The following is a 14,677-nucleotide window of genomic DNA, read 5'->3' as shown; positions in this document are numbered from 1 at the left end:
CTTTACTTATGTAAACTCTAGCAGGAAGGGGATGAATCAGATTGGTCCACTTGATATCGATGGGTCAACTGTTGATGATCCTGCTCAGGTAGCTAACAAACTGAATGAATCTTTTGCATCGAAATTGACACATGAGGAGTTATTCAGCGAGGGAAATGCCAGAGGTGTATTCAACTCTGGCAGGAAGCTAGAGAATCTTGTAATAACTGAGAGTAAAGTGGAGGAGAAATTGTTGAAGATAAATACAAGAAAGGCACCTGGGGTGGATGGGATCTATCCAGTTATATTAAAGGAGGCAGCAAAGGAAGTAAGCAAACCCTTAGCCATAATTATGACAGCTTCCTTGGACTCAGGGGAAGTACCCATGGACTGGAGATGTGCAAATGTGACCCCAATTCGCAAAGGAGGATCAAAGGGTGACACAAGTAATTATAGACCTGTTAGTTTAACTTCTGTTAGTTTAATGGAGGCACTGGTTAAAGAATCACTGCAGGATCATCTAGACAAGACTTCAGTTATAGCTCAGACACAGCATGGTTTTGTTAAGGGGAAGTCTTGCCTGACCAATTTGATTGGATACTATGATGCAGTCACAAAAGAACTGGATGCAGGGAATAACTTGGATATTATATACTTGGATCTTAGAAAGGCTTTTGATACTGTTGCACATGGAAGACTGCTGCACAAATTGGAGCAGTGTGGCATTGGAGGCAAATTGCTGCTATGGATAAAGGGGTGGTTGAGGGGGAGAAGACAGAGAGTGGTAATCAATGGACACTACTCATCATGGACTAATGTTATTAGTGGAGTCCCTCAGGGTTCAGTATTGGGTCCATTATTGTTTTCTGTATTTATAAATGATATCGATAATGGTACATCAAGCTTAATGTCCAAGTTTGCAGACAATACGAAGGTTGGCAGGGTTGTCAAGGACACTACTGACACTATGCTACTGCACCAGGATCTGGAAAGGTTGAGCAGATGGGCTGAGAGGTGGCAAATGAAGTTTAACATTGACAAATGTTAAGTACTACACATGGGAAACAGCAACCCCAGAGCAACGTATCAAATCTATATACACTGACAGTGGTAAGAATGAAAGGGACCTGGGGGTGGTTGTGCAGGCAGATATGAAGTTTTCTGAGCAGTGCAGACGGGCTGCAAGAGTAGCTCATGGTGTATTGTCGATGATATATAGGAATTTTTCTAGCAAGGATAAGGAGGTGATTATTCCATTGTATAAGGATTATTCCATTGTATAAGGCAATATCAGACCACACCTAGAGTACTGTATGCAAGTCTGGAGGCCTCATTTCAAGAAGCATGTAGAGATGCTGGAACGAGTACAGAGAAGGGCAACAAGATTGGTGAATGGAACAAAGGGGTGCTCTTACGAAGAAAGGCTTAAGTTTTGTAAATTACAGTGTCTGGAGACTAGGCACCGGCGAGGTGATCTGATAGAGGTGTATAAAGCCTTGAATGGTTTGAGCATGCTCAATGCTGATGGGATTCTTCCTCTTGCTCAGAATAATCACCTGAGAGGGCATAAATTCAAATTGAGAAAAGACGGATGTAGGATAGACGTGAGGAAATTTGCCTTTAGCCAGCGGGTGGTTGGTTGGTGGAATAGACTTCCCTCCCTTGTCGTGGAAGTTGATAGCCAAAATAAGTTTAAGGCTCAGCTGGACAGGTATTTCGAACGAACAGAGGGGTGAAGTGGAAGTGGTTATTTTTTATTTATTTATTTTATTTTATTTTTTTTTTTTTAGCTGATGCTGCATAAGCTTGCTTTCTTGCATCAAATGCCTCTACTAATGCTAATCTTTTTTTTTTTTTTTTAATGAAAATCCCAAACACAAGAGGTATTAGAACCTATAGTACTTAGTACCCTGCTTGGGTTGGAGGTTGAGAAGAGGAAAGAAGATATTTGTTGACATTTGACTTCAACTTCTGCAGACTGTAATTTTCAGGAAATACGTATGAAGGAAGGTTGTTCCAGAAAATGGCAGTTGAATGAATAAAAGAGGAAGATGAAAATTTGGTTCTGTGAGTTTGGAGTTGGATAATAAATGGATGTTGGCTGGTGGTGGTGGCACGTGTTCAGACTGTTTTGAAAGAGAGAGTGGGAATTATAGAAGCCAATTCAGAAGAACAGTGCCCATGGAAATATCTGTAGAGAGGCAAGCAGCAGAAACAGTACGTCTATGAAACAGCGAGTGGAGAGACTCTGTTATAGAGATGAATCAATAAATAACCTAACTGCCCTCTTCTGAATGGAATCAAGAAGCCTGAGAGAGGTTTTGGGGGCACCATCCAAGATGTAGTAACAATAGGATCTGCGATTTGTACAGAGTGAACAGCTGTTTGGAAGAAAAGTAAAGGCAAGAGCGAAAGAGAAAACCAAGTCTTTTAGATGCAGAGGAAGCAATATTTGTAATGTGCTTGTGCCAAAAAAATATTAGAAGTCAGGGTAATCCCTAAAAGAGATATTTCACTTTGCCTAGAATTTGGAGTGTCACCAAAGATAAGCATAGGAGCAGAAGAATCCTTTTTGCGAGATAGTGGTAGTAGTGGTAGTGGTGGTGGTATGTGATGCAAGAAAGCAAATGTATGAATTTATGCAGCGTCATCCAAAAAAAAAAAAAAAAAAAAATCACGCCATTCCGTCCAAATGCCTGTCCAGTTCCTCCTTAAATTTATTTAACCTATCAACTTTCACAACGACAGATGGAAGTTTGTTCCAGCAATTAACCACCAGCTCGCTAAAGGCAAATTTCTGCACATCAATTCTACATCTGTCTTTTCTAATTTGAATTTATGCCCCCCATTAGGTTCGTAATCTGAACAAGTGGAAGAATCCCATCAGAATTCAGCATGCTCAACTCATTCAAGGCCTTATACACCTCAATCAGATCACCTTGCAGCTCCAGCCGCTGAAATTTGCAGAACTTAAGACTCTCTTGATAAGAGGATCCCTTCATTCCCCTCACCAACCTTGTTGCCCTTCTCTGTACACGCTCAAACAAATCTACATCCTTCCTAAAATGAGGCCTCCAGACCTGTACGCAGTACTCAAGGCCCGGCCTGACCATTGCCTTATACAGAGGGACAATCACCTCCTTCTCCCTGCTAGCAAAATTCCTATATATCATTGACAAAACCCCATGACTTGCCCTGGCACCCTGTCTGGATTGCTCAGCATTGCAGATAGGCTGCCAGGCTTCATATCTGACTGAACAATTACTCCCAGGTCTTTTTTCATTTTCTACCACGTTCAGTGTGGTACCACACAGTCGGTATGTTTCTCTGGGGTGATTTCTACCCATATGCAGTATGTTGCATTTGTCAAGGTTAAACTTCAGTTACCACTTCTTAGCCCATCTGCCCAAATTAAGACATAACAGATATATAAGACAAGTCTGAGTTTTAGAAGGAGGGAAATCAACTAAGTTGTCTATGCCCCATTGGAGAATTACCTGGAGATCTGCATTTAAGGAATCGGTAGCAGATTTTCAAGAAGTTGAAGCTGATTGAAAGAGCACGGTTTCTCAAAATGAAAAGCAGAATGTAATGTGTTATCATCAGCAAAACTATGAACAGGATTTCCAGTCAATGGAAGAAGGTCATTAATATAAAAGAGGAAAAGAGTGGAGGAAAGAACTGAACCTTGGTTGACATCGGCATTAGTGGAGAAGTTAGAAGAAAGAGCCAGCTACCATCACCCTCAGAGAGAAAACTGGATAACCAATTACAAAATACCGGTAGGCAAACCATAAGACGGAAGCTTGTTTAGAAGCTCTTTATGCCAAACACGATCAAAAGCCTTTGAGATGTCAAGACTGCTTGTGTTTCACCGAACTTTTCCATTGAATTAGTCCATAAATGGGTAACATAAGACAGAATATCATGTGGATCGACACTGACGGAATCCATACTGGCGATCGTTGATCAGATGGAAGGTTTCTAGATAGTTAAAGACTACGCGGTTAATTGAGTTCTCCATTATTTTAAAAAGAATAGAAGTAATTACAATGGGACGATAATTTGATGGGAGGGATTTCTCACCCTTTTTAGGAAGTGACTGGATATGAGCAAATTTCCAAGCAGAAGGAAAAACAACTTTGAAATAAGAAAGTGAAAAAAGGTGGCAAAGAACAGGAGTAAGTTCTGGAGCACGGGTTTTGAGAACAAGTGGAGAAATAGCATCAGGACCTGGAGCTTTCTTAGCGTCAAAATTCTTCTGACGTCCTTTTGACGGAAGACCACAGGAGGCATTGAATGGAGCGTGTTGGGAATTGTGGGAGATGTTTTACCAAAATCATTAATAAATGAGTTGGAAGAAAAATGAGATGTTACCAGGGCAGCTTTATCCTTGGCTGAAGTGACAACAGAACCATCAGGTTGGGACAGAGCTGGGAGCAGAGATGGGCAAAAGTTGCGGCCAATAGCTTTGGCAAGTGACCAGAATGCCCGGCAACCATTAGGGCAAGAAGTTTTCTACACTTAGCCTGTTCAAATTCTAGTTTGAACTGATTAATATCTGCTTTACAATTGTTGCAAGCTTTGGTGTAGGCAGAAAATGAAACTGAAGAATAAAAAACCAGCTAAGTATGATATGCAACATTCTTCTCTTGAACAGCCTTAGCATATTTATTGGAAAATCAAGGTTTATTTTGTTGTTGTTGTTTGGTTTTTAGGAGCATTAGCAACTAAGGCCATATTGCTCCGGGATATGCGGTGGTCATTCACTGACCTTTCCGCATTCTCTGTATTTGGTGGTGACGGGCTCGAACCCCGGTCTAATCAAGAAGCGTGTGCTACGCACTGCTGGCTCCTGCCCACCTGGCTACGGAGGTGCCACCAAGGTTTAGATAAAGGACGAGATTTTAAAGTGGAGTGTGGGATAAAGGATTCCATTCCTGCAAGAATAATTTCACTAACAATCTGAGGAAACGTTGACATCAGAAGTTTTGAAACAGTAATCCAATCAAGGAAAAGAAGAAAAGAAATCTTGCACGTCATCCCATTTTGGATTCTTGTAATGCCAAACAATACGAGGTTGGGAATAGCCATGAGATAAAGGCTCCATTGGAGAAGAGACAATCACCAATTGTTGTTATTTGGTTTTTAGGAGCATTAGCAATTAAGGCCATATTGCTCTGGGGATATGCGGTAGTCATTTTGCTGACCTTTCTGCATTCTCTGTATTTGGTAGTCACGGGCTCGAACCCCAGTCTGATCAAGAAGCGTGTGCTACGCACTGATGCTCCTGCCCACCTGGCTACGGAGATGCCCCTCACCAAGTGCCTAAACGACCTCGCACTTCGACCGTCTACTTAGAAGGGTTGTTTGTGAGAAAAAGATCAAGCGTGTTGGCTGTATGGTTAGAATTTTCCGGTATTCTTGTAAGTAAATGAACAATCTGTGCAAGGTCATTAGTAATTGTAAAAGCCTCGGCATCTCGACCAGCTGGGTGTGACTAGAAAATGGAAGCCAGCTGGAGTTGTGAACGTACCCAAGTACCACCTTTGAGGTGAAAGGAATCATGCAGCAAATAATTTGGGCAACTGAGATGAGCAGTAGTTGAATCAACCGATAACTGAGATTCTGTCAGAAGAAGTACATGAGGTTTGGCAGACTGCAAGTTGAAATGGACATCGTTCAGATTAGAACTGAGACCACATATATTTGTGAAATGAATTAGGAAGTGTTTGGGAGGTTTAGATCTTTTTGCAGATAAGCTTACTCTATTAGTTTGACAATTCATGGTGTATTCAATAGTAAGAAAAGTGGGTGGGACATGCTGTATGAAGTAATGAAATTTTTGGATATGGCATACACATGGTAAGAATATACCCAGATCCTTGACATAATGTGGCCTTGACAATTCCCCCCCCCTCTGCATGCACACTACTCGGACTCCCTCCATTATCTGGTAGAGTAGAAGTAGCAAGATTATACACTAGCTGATCCAGTAGCCTCCTACTGAGTTACCAATAGGTTTGGTCCAGTGTACTAACTAGCAGCCAGGCTGTGAACACTGTTTTAGAGCTGTACCCTCGAAATGTAAGGAAGATTGGATCTCGCCACAATGTTCATCATAACCTCAAAAGTAATCAATCATACTGCATGATGGAAGAGATGGGGAAGGGTTGACCGGAACTTAGCTCTGGAGACTAAACATGGGTTCCACCACTTCAAGCCTCCAATAAGCAAAGTGGTGGTATTTCACCGGTTGATGAGAGTCATCTACCACCTAGTATTGCCTGGTAACACAGAGGGATGGCATTCCTCCATGTGGTGTGGGTGCCACACCTCACCCCCTACCTATGTTGGTTCACACCTGGGTGGTCAACCACAGTGTGCATGTGTATGGAGGTTATACCCAGGATTACTAACAGTGCCATCATCGTGAAGGTGCAAGCAGAATATCTGGCTGTCACAGACCATCCAAACTTCGCCGAAATTGGGTCCACTTGACTTGATTGTCTCCCGAATATCAGTTTAGATTCCCAGGTTGCAAGTACAGCTTGTCTGGCATATTTGAGAGAATATCTGTGACAACCTCAAGGACCAAATTTTGGTCCTTGAGGACCAATGTTTGAAATGTCATCAATTGTTTCTCCTGGCAAACACACCCTGGTTCTGGGCTACCTATCTTTATTATAAAAAATGTTATTACCCATTTCCCTGACAATAATCTTCCAGTAAACTAGATCATTTTTGACCTGAGAAGTCTGCACTTGACTATTCTTTTCTGGGATCCGAATCAGGGGTGCATTACTTGGTAGGTCAGGAGATACTTGAGTCCCTGATGAGCTCCCAATTACATCTGTTTCTAGGGCAAGCACTTGTTTCTTCAGTGACTCAAATTCTTTTTGTAATGCACCAAGTTGTAATTTGAGATCAATCAGATCAATGAGATCAATCAGGGTTTGCTTACTTCCTTTGCTGCCTCCATTAATATAACTGGATTGATCCCGTCCACCCCAGGTGCCGTCCTTATGTTTAATTTCAGTACACTCCTTACATCAGTTGCAAAGAAAAGAATTGCCAGATGAACTTGGTTTGTCTAGTAGACCAGCATTAGAATATATGCCGGAGCCTATACGAATGATGTTTGTATATGATTTGAATGGGCAAACTGAGTAATTCACAACACTTATTTTGCAATGAGCCATGGCTAACCACTCAAAAAAAGTAATGTGACAATTTCCAAATGAAACTTCAGATAGTTTTCAAATGCACCATAGTAAATTAATGGTATGATTCAGCTGGCGGTTGTGCTTCATAGATATTATGGCCTTAATCATAAAAGAGGAAACAATATCTACTTCTGACTGAATTTTGAAAGAAAATTGTTGTACCTCTTCCTCAGACACTTGCCCAATTGATATATACTCCTTGACTGGATTAGATGAGGTCTCATTTTCAAGAGTATCAATGCACAAAGGAGAATTATCATTATTCTCTTTATACCTATAAGAAGGAAACAAATTCATATATTCTGATATATTCTAAGAATGACACATTTGATAATTACATATATAAAAATTCTCCATAAACAAAGCATCATTGAATAAACTTAATGTTTCATAAAAAACAAATTAACAGCATCGAAAACACCAGAAACGTTTAAAAGTATGATAGCACAGCACAGCACAGCACTGCAACTGCTGAAGTTGCAAAATAGAAATTATTCGTTCCAAATACCTGTCCAGCTCAGCCTTAAATTTATTTAGCCTATCAACTTCCACAACAAAAGATGGAAGTCTGTTCCAGCAATCAACGACCCGCTAGCTAAAGGCAAATTTCCACACATTTATTCTACTACTGTCTTTAACCTAACATTGTACTCGTTCTAGCAATTCAACATCCTTCCTAAAATGAGGCCTTCAGACCTGTACACAGTACTCTAGGTGTGGCCTGACCATTGTCTTGTACAACGGGATAATCACCTCCCTGTCCCTGCTATCAAAATTCCTACATATTGTTGACAAGACTCCATGACCTGCCCTGCTCACCGAACTTCATATTTAACTGCACAATTACCCCCAGGTCTTTTTCACTTTCCACTTCCTTGAGTGTAGTACCACACAGTTGGTATGTTTCTCTTGGGTTATTGCTACCCATATGCAGTATTCTGCATTTGTCAACATTAAAACTTCAGTTGCCACTTCTCAGCCCATTTGCCCAACTTATCTAGATCCAGCTGGAGTAGCATACTGTCTTTACTGTCGTTAACAACCCTGCCAACCTTTGTATCACTGCAAACTTGAACATTAATCCTGATATACCTTCATCAATATCACTGATGAATACACAAAACAACAATGGGCCCAGCACCGAAACCTGGGGAACTCCACTAATAACATTTGTCCTTGAAGAGCAGTGTCCATTGATTACCACTCTCTGTTGTCTCCCACTCAACCAACCCCTTATCCATCGTAGCAACTTACCCTTAATGCCATACCTCTCCAAACTGTACAGCAGTCCTCCATGTGCAACAGTATCAAAAGCTTTCCTGCAATCCAGGTATATGATATCAAAATTATTTTTGTCATTCAGTTCCTTTGTGACCACATCATAGTATCCAATCAAATTGGTTACACAAGACCTCCCTTTAACAAACCATGCTGTGTCTTAACTATTACGGCAGTCTTGTCTAGATGATCCTGCAATGCTTATTTTACCACTGACTCCATTATTTTCCCCAGAACACAAGTTAAACTAACAGGTCTATAGTTATTTGTGTCACCTTTTGAATCCCCTTTGTAAACCGGTGATACATTTGGATACCTCCAGTTCATAGGGACCTCCCCTGAGTCCAAGGAAGCTCTCATAATTATGGCTAAGGGTTTGCTTACTTCCTTTGCTGCCTCCATTAATATAACTGGATTGATCCCGTCCACCCCAGGTGCCGTCCTTATGTTTAATTTCAACAATTCTCTTCCACTTTGCTCTTAGTTATTACAAAATCACTTAGCTCTCTGTTAGAGTTTGATAAACTTCTAGCATTTTCCTCATTGAATAACTCCTCATGTTTGAATGTAGATGCAAAATACTCATTCAGTTTATCAGCTACCTGAGCATGATCATCAATAGTCAACCCATATATGTTAAGTGGTCCAAACTGATTCATACCTTTCCTTCTAGAGTTTACATAAGAAAATAACTCTTTGCTGTTTTTCTTTGCATTCTTTGCCAAAGATTTCTTGTAATCTGCCTTTGCCTATCTAACCTCCTTTGTGACTTGATTAGCTTATATCTGCCATAGGCTTCTGTGTCACCTGATAATTTATATGCATCCCGCACATTTTTATTCTCTGCCACGAGCCTCATTAATTCATCTGACATCCATTTAGGCCTGAACCTTGGACAGTATTTCTTAGTTGGAATGAAAAGTCTAGTAACCCCCAAGGTTAAGTCCCTAAAGGCTTCCCAATTAGAAATCAACGTTGATCCCATTGTAAAGAATTTAAAAACTGGCTGAGACTCCTGTAGTCACCTTTACGAAAGCAAAAGCCCTTCCCTTTAGCCTTGATGGTAGTTACATCTTTAAGTAATTCCCATATCAGTACATTGTGATCACTGTCACCCAGTGGTTCCTTTTTCTGCAAATTCTTAATGCATGAATAATCACTGCTGGTAATCAGATCAAGGGTATTACTCTAACTGGTTGCCTCTCGAACATGCTGATGTAGAAAACAGTCATCCAATAAATCAAAAATAAGTCTTGCTAGTGTACAAGTGACCAACCCACAAGTTCCAGTCAATATCTGGTAAATTAAAATCACCCATTATAAGACATTCTGATTTACTGGCCCACTCTATTTCTCTGAACAACTGCTCATTATACTGATCAGATTCATTAGGCCTATAACACACACCTACTGTCATTTTTTTTTTCCCGGTGCTTATGTCACACCAAACAGACTTAACACTGCAGTGTTCACCAACATCAATTAGATGCACTTCCTTTTTTGTGGACAACATAACCCCTCCTCCCTTCCTGTCCTATATATCCTTTCTGTAAACGTTGTACTCCCCAAATTCTAATTCTGCACTGCATATATCTGTGTGAAATGACGTCTCTGATATCCCAACAATATCTGCCTTTGGTGTCTTGACTAACACTTCAAGCTCATCAAATTTATTAACTATACTCCTAGCATTGGTGTACATGCAAGAATACATGCATCTGTTTCTACTCTTAGTTACCCTAACAAAGCCCATGTATTTATTTGTTACACTATGACTCCCAGCAGTCCTGGAAATCCCCATTGCCTTGATTTCCAGGCTGCTGCTCAATTGCATTTCAACAGAAGCAGTGCAAGAATCACTTTCACCTCTGCCAGCGGCTACTGTTAATCTATTAGTCCATGTATCCCCCAAGCTAGCAGTTTTCCGACCCACCTAACACTGCCTCGATAGCATCAGCAAAATTCTTGCACCCTTTCTATTTAAGTGTATCCCATCCCTGTAGAAGCAGTCTCTCCTGTCAACAAGAACAGACGAGGCTGAAAAAAATTATACCTCTTGAGCCTTGCACAATATCTCCAGGGCCAAACTGATCAACAATACTCTCATCATATACTCCCTCCTATTGTGTCTGGGCAGAACTGCATACCCTTTCACATTATTCCCTAACTCGCGACTTTTTCTCAACATTGACCTGTATGTGTTGAGCAAAACTGTAGGTCTCTTACTCTTAATGTCAATAGTTCCAACGTGTACAACAATATCATGGTCTTAAAAGATGATATCTACTGTACAATGTCACCAACCTTTGCCCCTGGCAGACATTCCCTGGTCCTTCCCTGGTTCCAAGTATTCTTCTTGCATAGTATATTGCCCAACCCCCTGACAATAGAGTCACCAACAATAACTAGTTCCTGTGGGACCAGCGCATTCTGCCTTGGAGATTGCCTCTGCGTTGCCTAATGCACAGGAGTGAGCTCTTCCGTTGAGCTGGGCAGCTAAGAGCTTGATGGGCACCTCTTATTAATTTCTTGGAGGGCATTTACCGTACACCTCAAGCTCTCATAGATGCCCTCAGAACGTCAAGCTGGCGCCTAATTTCTTGACACTAGGCATCTAGCACCCACAAAGACAACCTCCTTGACTTGATCATGTTCTGTTTTGGAAAGTTCAGCAAACATTTCAGATTTCGGCATTTTTTGAGGCAGTGATGCTTTGGAGAATCGCCCCCTTCGTTTCTCCCACAAGTCATAGCACTCTCGATAGTCTGTGATCTTTGCTCTGCAGCTCTAGTCTGGGTCATGATTTCCGTTTAAATACAGTTTAATTAACAATGAAATTTAATAACATTAATAAATCTTTTTGATTAATTGATAATACTATACCACGGTACAGTATTATCAATAACAGATTCCTAATACAGTGCTTCTTATTACGTTATCTAGTTTTATGTTAAACCTTAAGCTATCAGTTCGAGATATATATATATATATACATTATGCTATTTCTTATCGATTACAGTATGGCGGCTAGTTCAACAATATTGGCGCCAACACTGGGAGTCGTAACTTCCAAAAATCAGTAGTTAAATTCAAAATAAGAAGCTAACGAATGCTACTAAACCTATTTAATATCTTTGTAAAACACAATGTAGTAGGTTAGAAGAATACAGTAAAACTATCAACAATACTTATCCCTTTACAGCGGCCAAAAATCCACCTACTGTTCTCTTCTGCGACCAGAGCGTCCTCTGGGGCATTGCCACCAAAACCTCTGTTAGGCTTCTAGATTCCATTCAAAAGTGAGCAGTTAGGTTGGCACTCAGAGCAGCTCTGAGTGCCACACTAAGAGCAAAAAGTGTGGCACTCAGTACTGATCCCTGTGGAACATCTTCTGCCTGGATGCATTTTATTAAGTGATATCTGGAGCTGTCTTTCAATAGATCTCATATTTTAGAAATGGCAGGAGATGGAAAGGTCATCTGCATAAAAGTAAGTTTCTACTATATTTGAAAGCTGCTAAGTGATAGAATCTATTCTAAGAGCAAAAAAGAGTGGCACTCAGTACTGATCCCTGTGGAACACCTTCTTCCTGGATGAAAGTTGCAGAAAGGGCATGTTGGTATCGAACTTGAAAAGATCTAGTATGTAGAAAGTTCTGAACAAATATAGGAAGGTTGCCTTGTAGTCCGAAAAAGTAAAGATCACTAAGTATACCATGCCACCAGGTGGTATCAAAAGCCTTCTCTATATCTATTGAAACCATTACTAGATGTTCATGTTTGACAAAAGCTTTATGAATGGCAAATTCAGCTTGACCATAAGCGTGACCTTTTCTGACTCAATGATCCAGAGAGTCTTCTGTGGATAATTTTCTCAAGGATTTTGCTGACGCAGCTTGAGAGAGATATGGGTCTATAGCTATAAGGATTGGATGGATCTTTTCCAGGCTTCAGGAATGCCAAAACAGTAGAGTGATGCCAAGAAGCTGGAAAAACATTTTCTAAAAATATACAATTGTAAAAGACCAGGAGGAGACGCAAAACTTTGTCATCAAGATGTTGTAGCATGACACAATAAAACCCATCTGGCCTGGCAGCACCATTGCACTGTTCTAATGACATGTAATAGTTCAGAATATTGCAGAGGTTTGTTATATGGGAGAAGGTGGGCAGTTTGAAAATTAATAGCATGTTTTTCTTTAGTGTGTTTCATTCGTTGGAATGAGGTAGTATAGGCTGATGTTGCGGAGATTTCTGCAAAAGTATTGCCCAAAGCATTAGCTATATCTACAGGATTAGATAGATCTTGCCCATCCCAGGAGAGGATTGGAGAAAGTATAGTAGGAAACTTACCAGACAGCTGTCTAATTTTTTTTCCATATTATTTTGGGATCAGTGTTTCTGTGAAAACTGGATGCAAAACAGGTCCAGGATTCTTTCTTGGCTTGTTTTTGTATGAAGTGTGCTTTTGCCCTTAATTTCTTATAGTTAATGAGATTGACTGTGCTCAGACATTGCCGAAACAAATTCCAGGCTTTATTTTTTGCTCTCTTTGCTTTGGTGCATTTCTCATTCCACCAGTAATTATAATGCTTTCGGTCTAGCGGATTTGATAGTGGTATTGTGTCTTTAGCCACATTTAGAAGATGCAACATGATGTAATCTGTCACATTATCAACATGCTGGAGGCAGATTTTTTCCTCATAAAGGGCGATTGATGACTGAAATTTTGACCAGTCTGCTTGGACAAATTTCCATTTTCTGCGGTGTTGAGTTGAAGGGGTCTGTGCTATCAAAATGTTACATACAATTGGGAAGTAGTCACTGCCCATGGGATCATTTATTACATACCACTCTAAGGTCGGGACCAGTACTGGTGAACAAATTGAGAGATCTATTGCTGAGGTGTGTCCTGTTGGGAGTTGTATATGTGTCAGTGAACCAGTATTGAGTATGGTGATATTTAGTGCTTCTAAAAAGCTTTCAATTAGGCTACCCCGTCTATCTAATTTAGGAGAGCCCCCATAAGGGGTGGTGCCCATTAAAGTCCCCTAATATACAGAGAGGTGGAGGTATCTGTATAAAGAGGTCTTCAAGATCTTTTAAAGAGTAAGTACGGTTTGGCAGTAGGTAGATTGAGACAAGTGTTATTGCACTATGGAGAGTTATACGAATAGCAACAGCTTCAATTTCAGTTTGAAGTGAGATATGTTTAGTTGGGATCTTCGAATTTACTAGGATTGCTACACCACCATGGGCAGCATTAGCTGTATTTCGATCTCTTCGATAAAGGCAATAGTTCTTTATCAAAGGAGAAATTTGTGAGGTTAGATAAGTTTCCTGTAAACAGGAGGCAACTGGAGAATATTGGTTAATTAGGTATTGAATATCATCAGTGTTGCAACGAAAACCTCTGCAATTCCATTGTAAGATACTGTGATTCATTTAGGTTTAGTTGAGTTTAGTTAGGTTTAGGTTTAGTTTGTCTGATTGTTTTTTGTTTGAGAAGCATTTTTTTCGGTCTTTTTTTGGGAAGGTGGGGCATCCGGTATCCACAGTGTCATTTGTGTGAAGTTCTAGTATGGGTTCCTAATGATCTGAGTGTACATCTACTTCCATACTATTGGTGGATGATTCAGGTTTCTTGTTGTCTTTAGTAGTTTTTAATTTTTCTTTGTCGTGCGGGATTGTCAGAGTATCAGTTGGGATACTGACTGGAGTGTTGGTCAATTCAATGGTTTTAGTTTGATGTGTGTCTTTTCCAGAGTTTGATAATGTATTTTTAACCCAGTTAGCTAGAGATGTGCTGGGAGGTATTGATACATCTGTTTGAACTGCTGTTGAATGAAAGCTTCGAGTGTGAGATGCATATGAACGATTTAACATGGTCAATATAACCTGTCTATGCACCTCAGGGTATGTGACTTTGTGCTCTATTTTATATTTTTGGATTTTCTTCCCTGTTTTCCACATTTCACAAGATTTGGAGAAGCTGGGTGACTTTCTTTGCAGTTGGGGCAAATGGGACTTGAGGCTGAACAGTCTCCTTCTATACAAATAGGACAAATGGCAACACCTCTGCATACTTGTTGGGAATGTACATATTTTTGGCATTTAAAACAACAAATGGGATTAGGGATATAAGGCTGAATTCGGCAGTTTAAATAGCACTTTTACTGAGGATGACTAGAAAAC

General features: G+C 40.3%; 1 protein-coding gene across 4 annotated transcripts in view; it reads right to left on the bottom strand.

Annotated features, from left to right (window-relative positions):
* Window positions 1–14,677, bottom strand: part of LOC150087600 (uncharacterized) — a 268,271-nt gene that overhangs the window by 138,529 nt on the left and 115,065 nt on the right. For all 4 annotated transcript variants that reach the window (XM_090369160.1, XM_090369161.1, XM_090369163.1 and 1 more), the window contains exon 6: window positions 7,368–7,479. In XM_090369160.1, coding sequence (XP_090225286.1) covers window positions 7,368–7,479 — 112 coding nt within the window. The remainder of the gene's footprint in view (window positions 1–7,367; window positions 7,480–14,677) is intronic.

The sequence above is a fragment of the Mastigoproctus giganteus genome, chromosome 3, assembly GCF_048544385.1.
Source record: "Mastigoproctus giganteus isolate SK-2022 chromosome 3, ASM4854438v1, whole genome shotgun sequence".
Classification (NCBI taxonomy): domain Eukaryota; kingdom Metazoa; phylum Arthropoda; class Arachnida; order Uropygi; family Thelyphonidae; genus Mastigoproctus; species Mastigoproctus giganteus.
The sequence above is the reverse complement of the archived record's forward strand: the minus strand, read 5'-3'. Positions and strand labels throughout refer to the sequence as shown.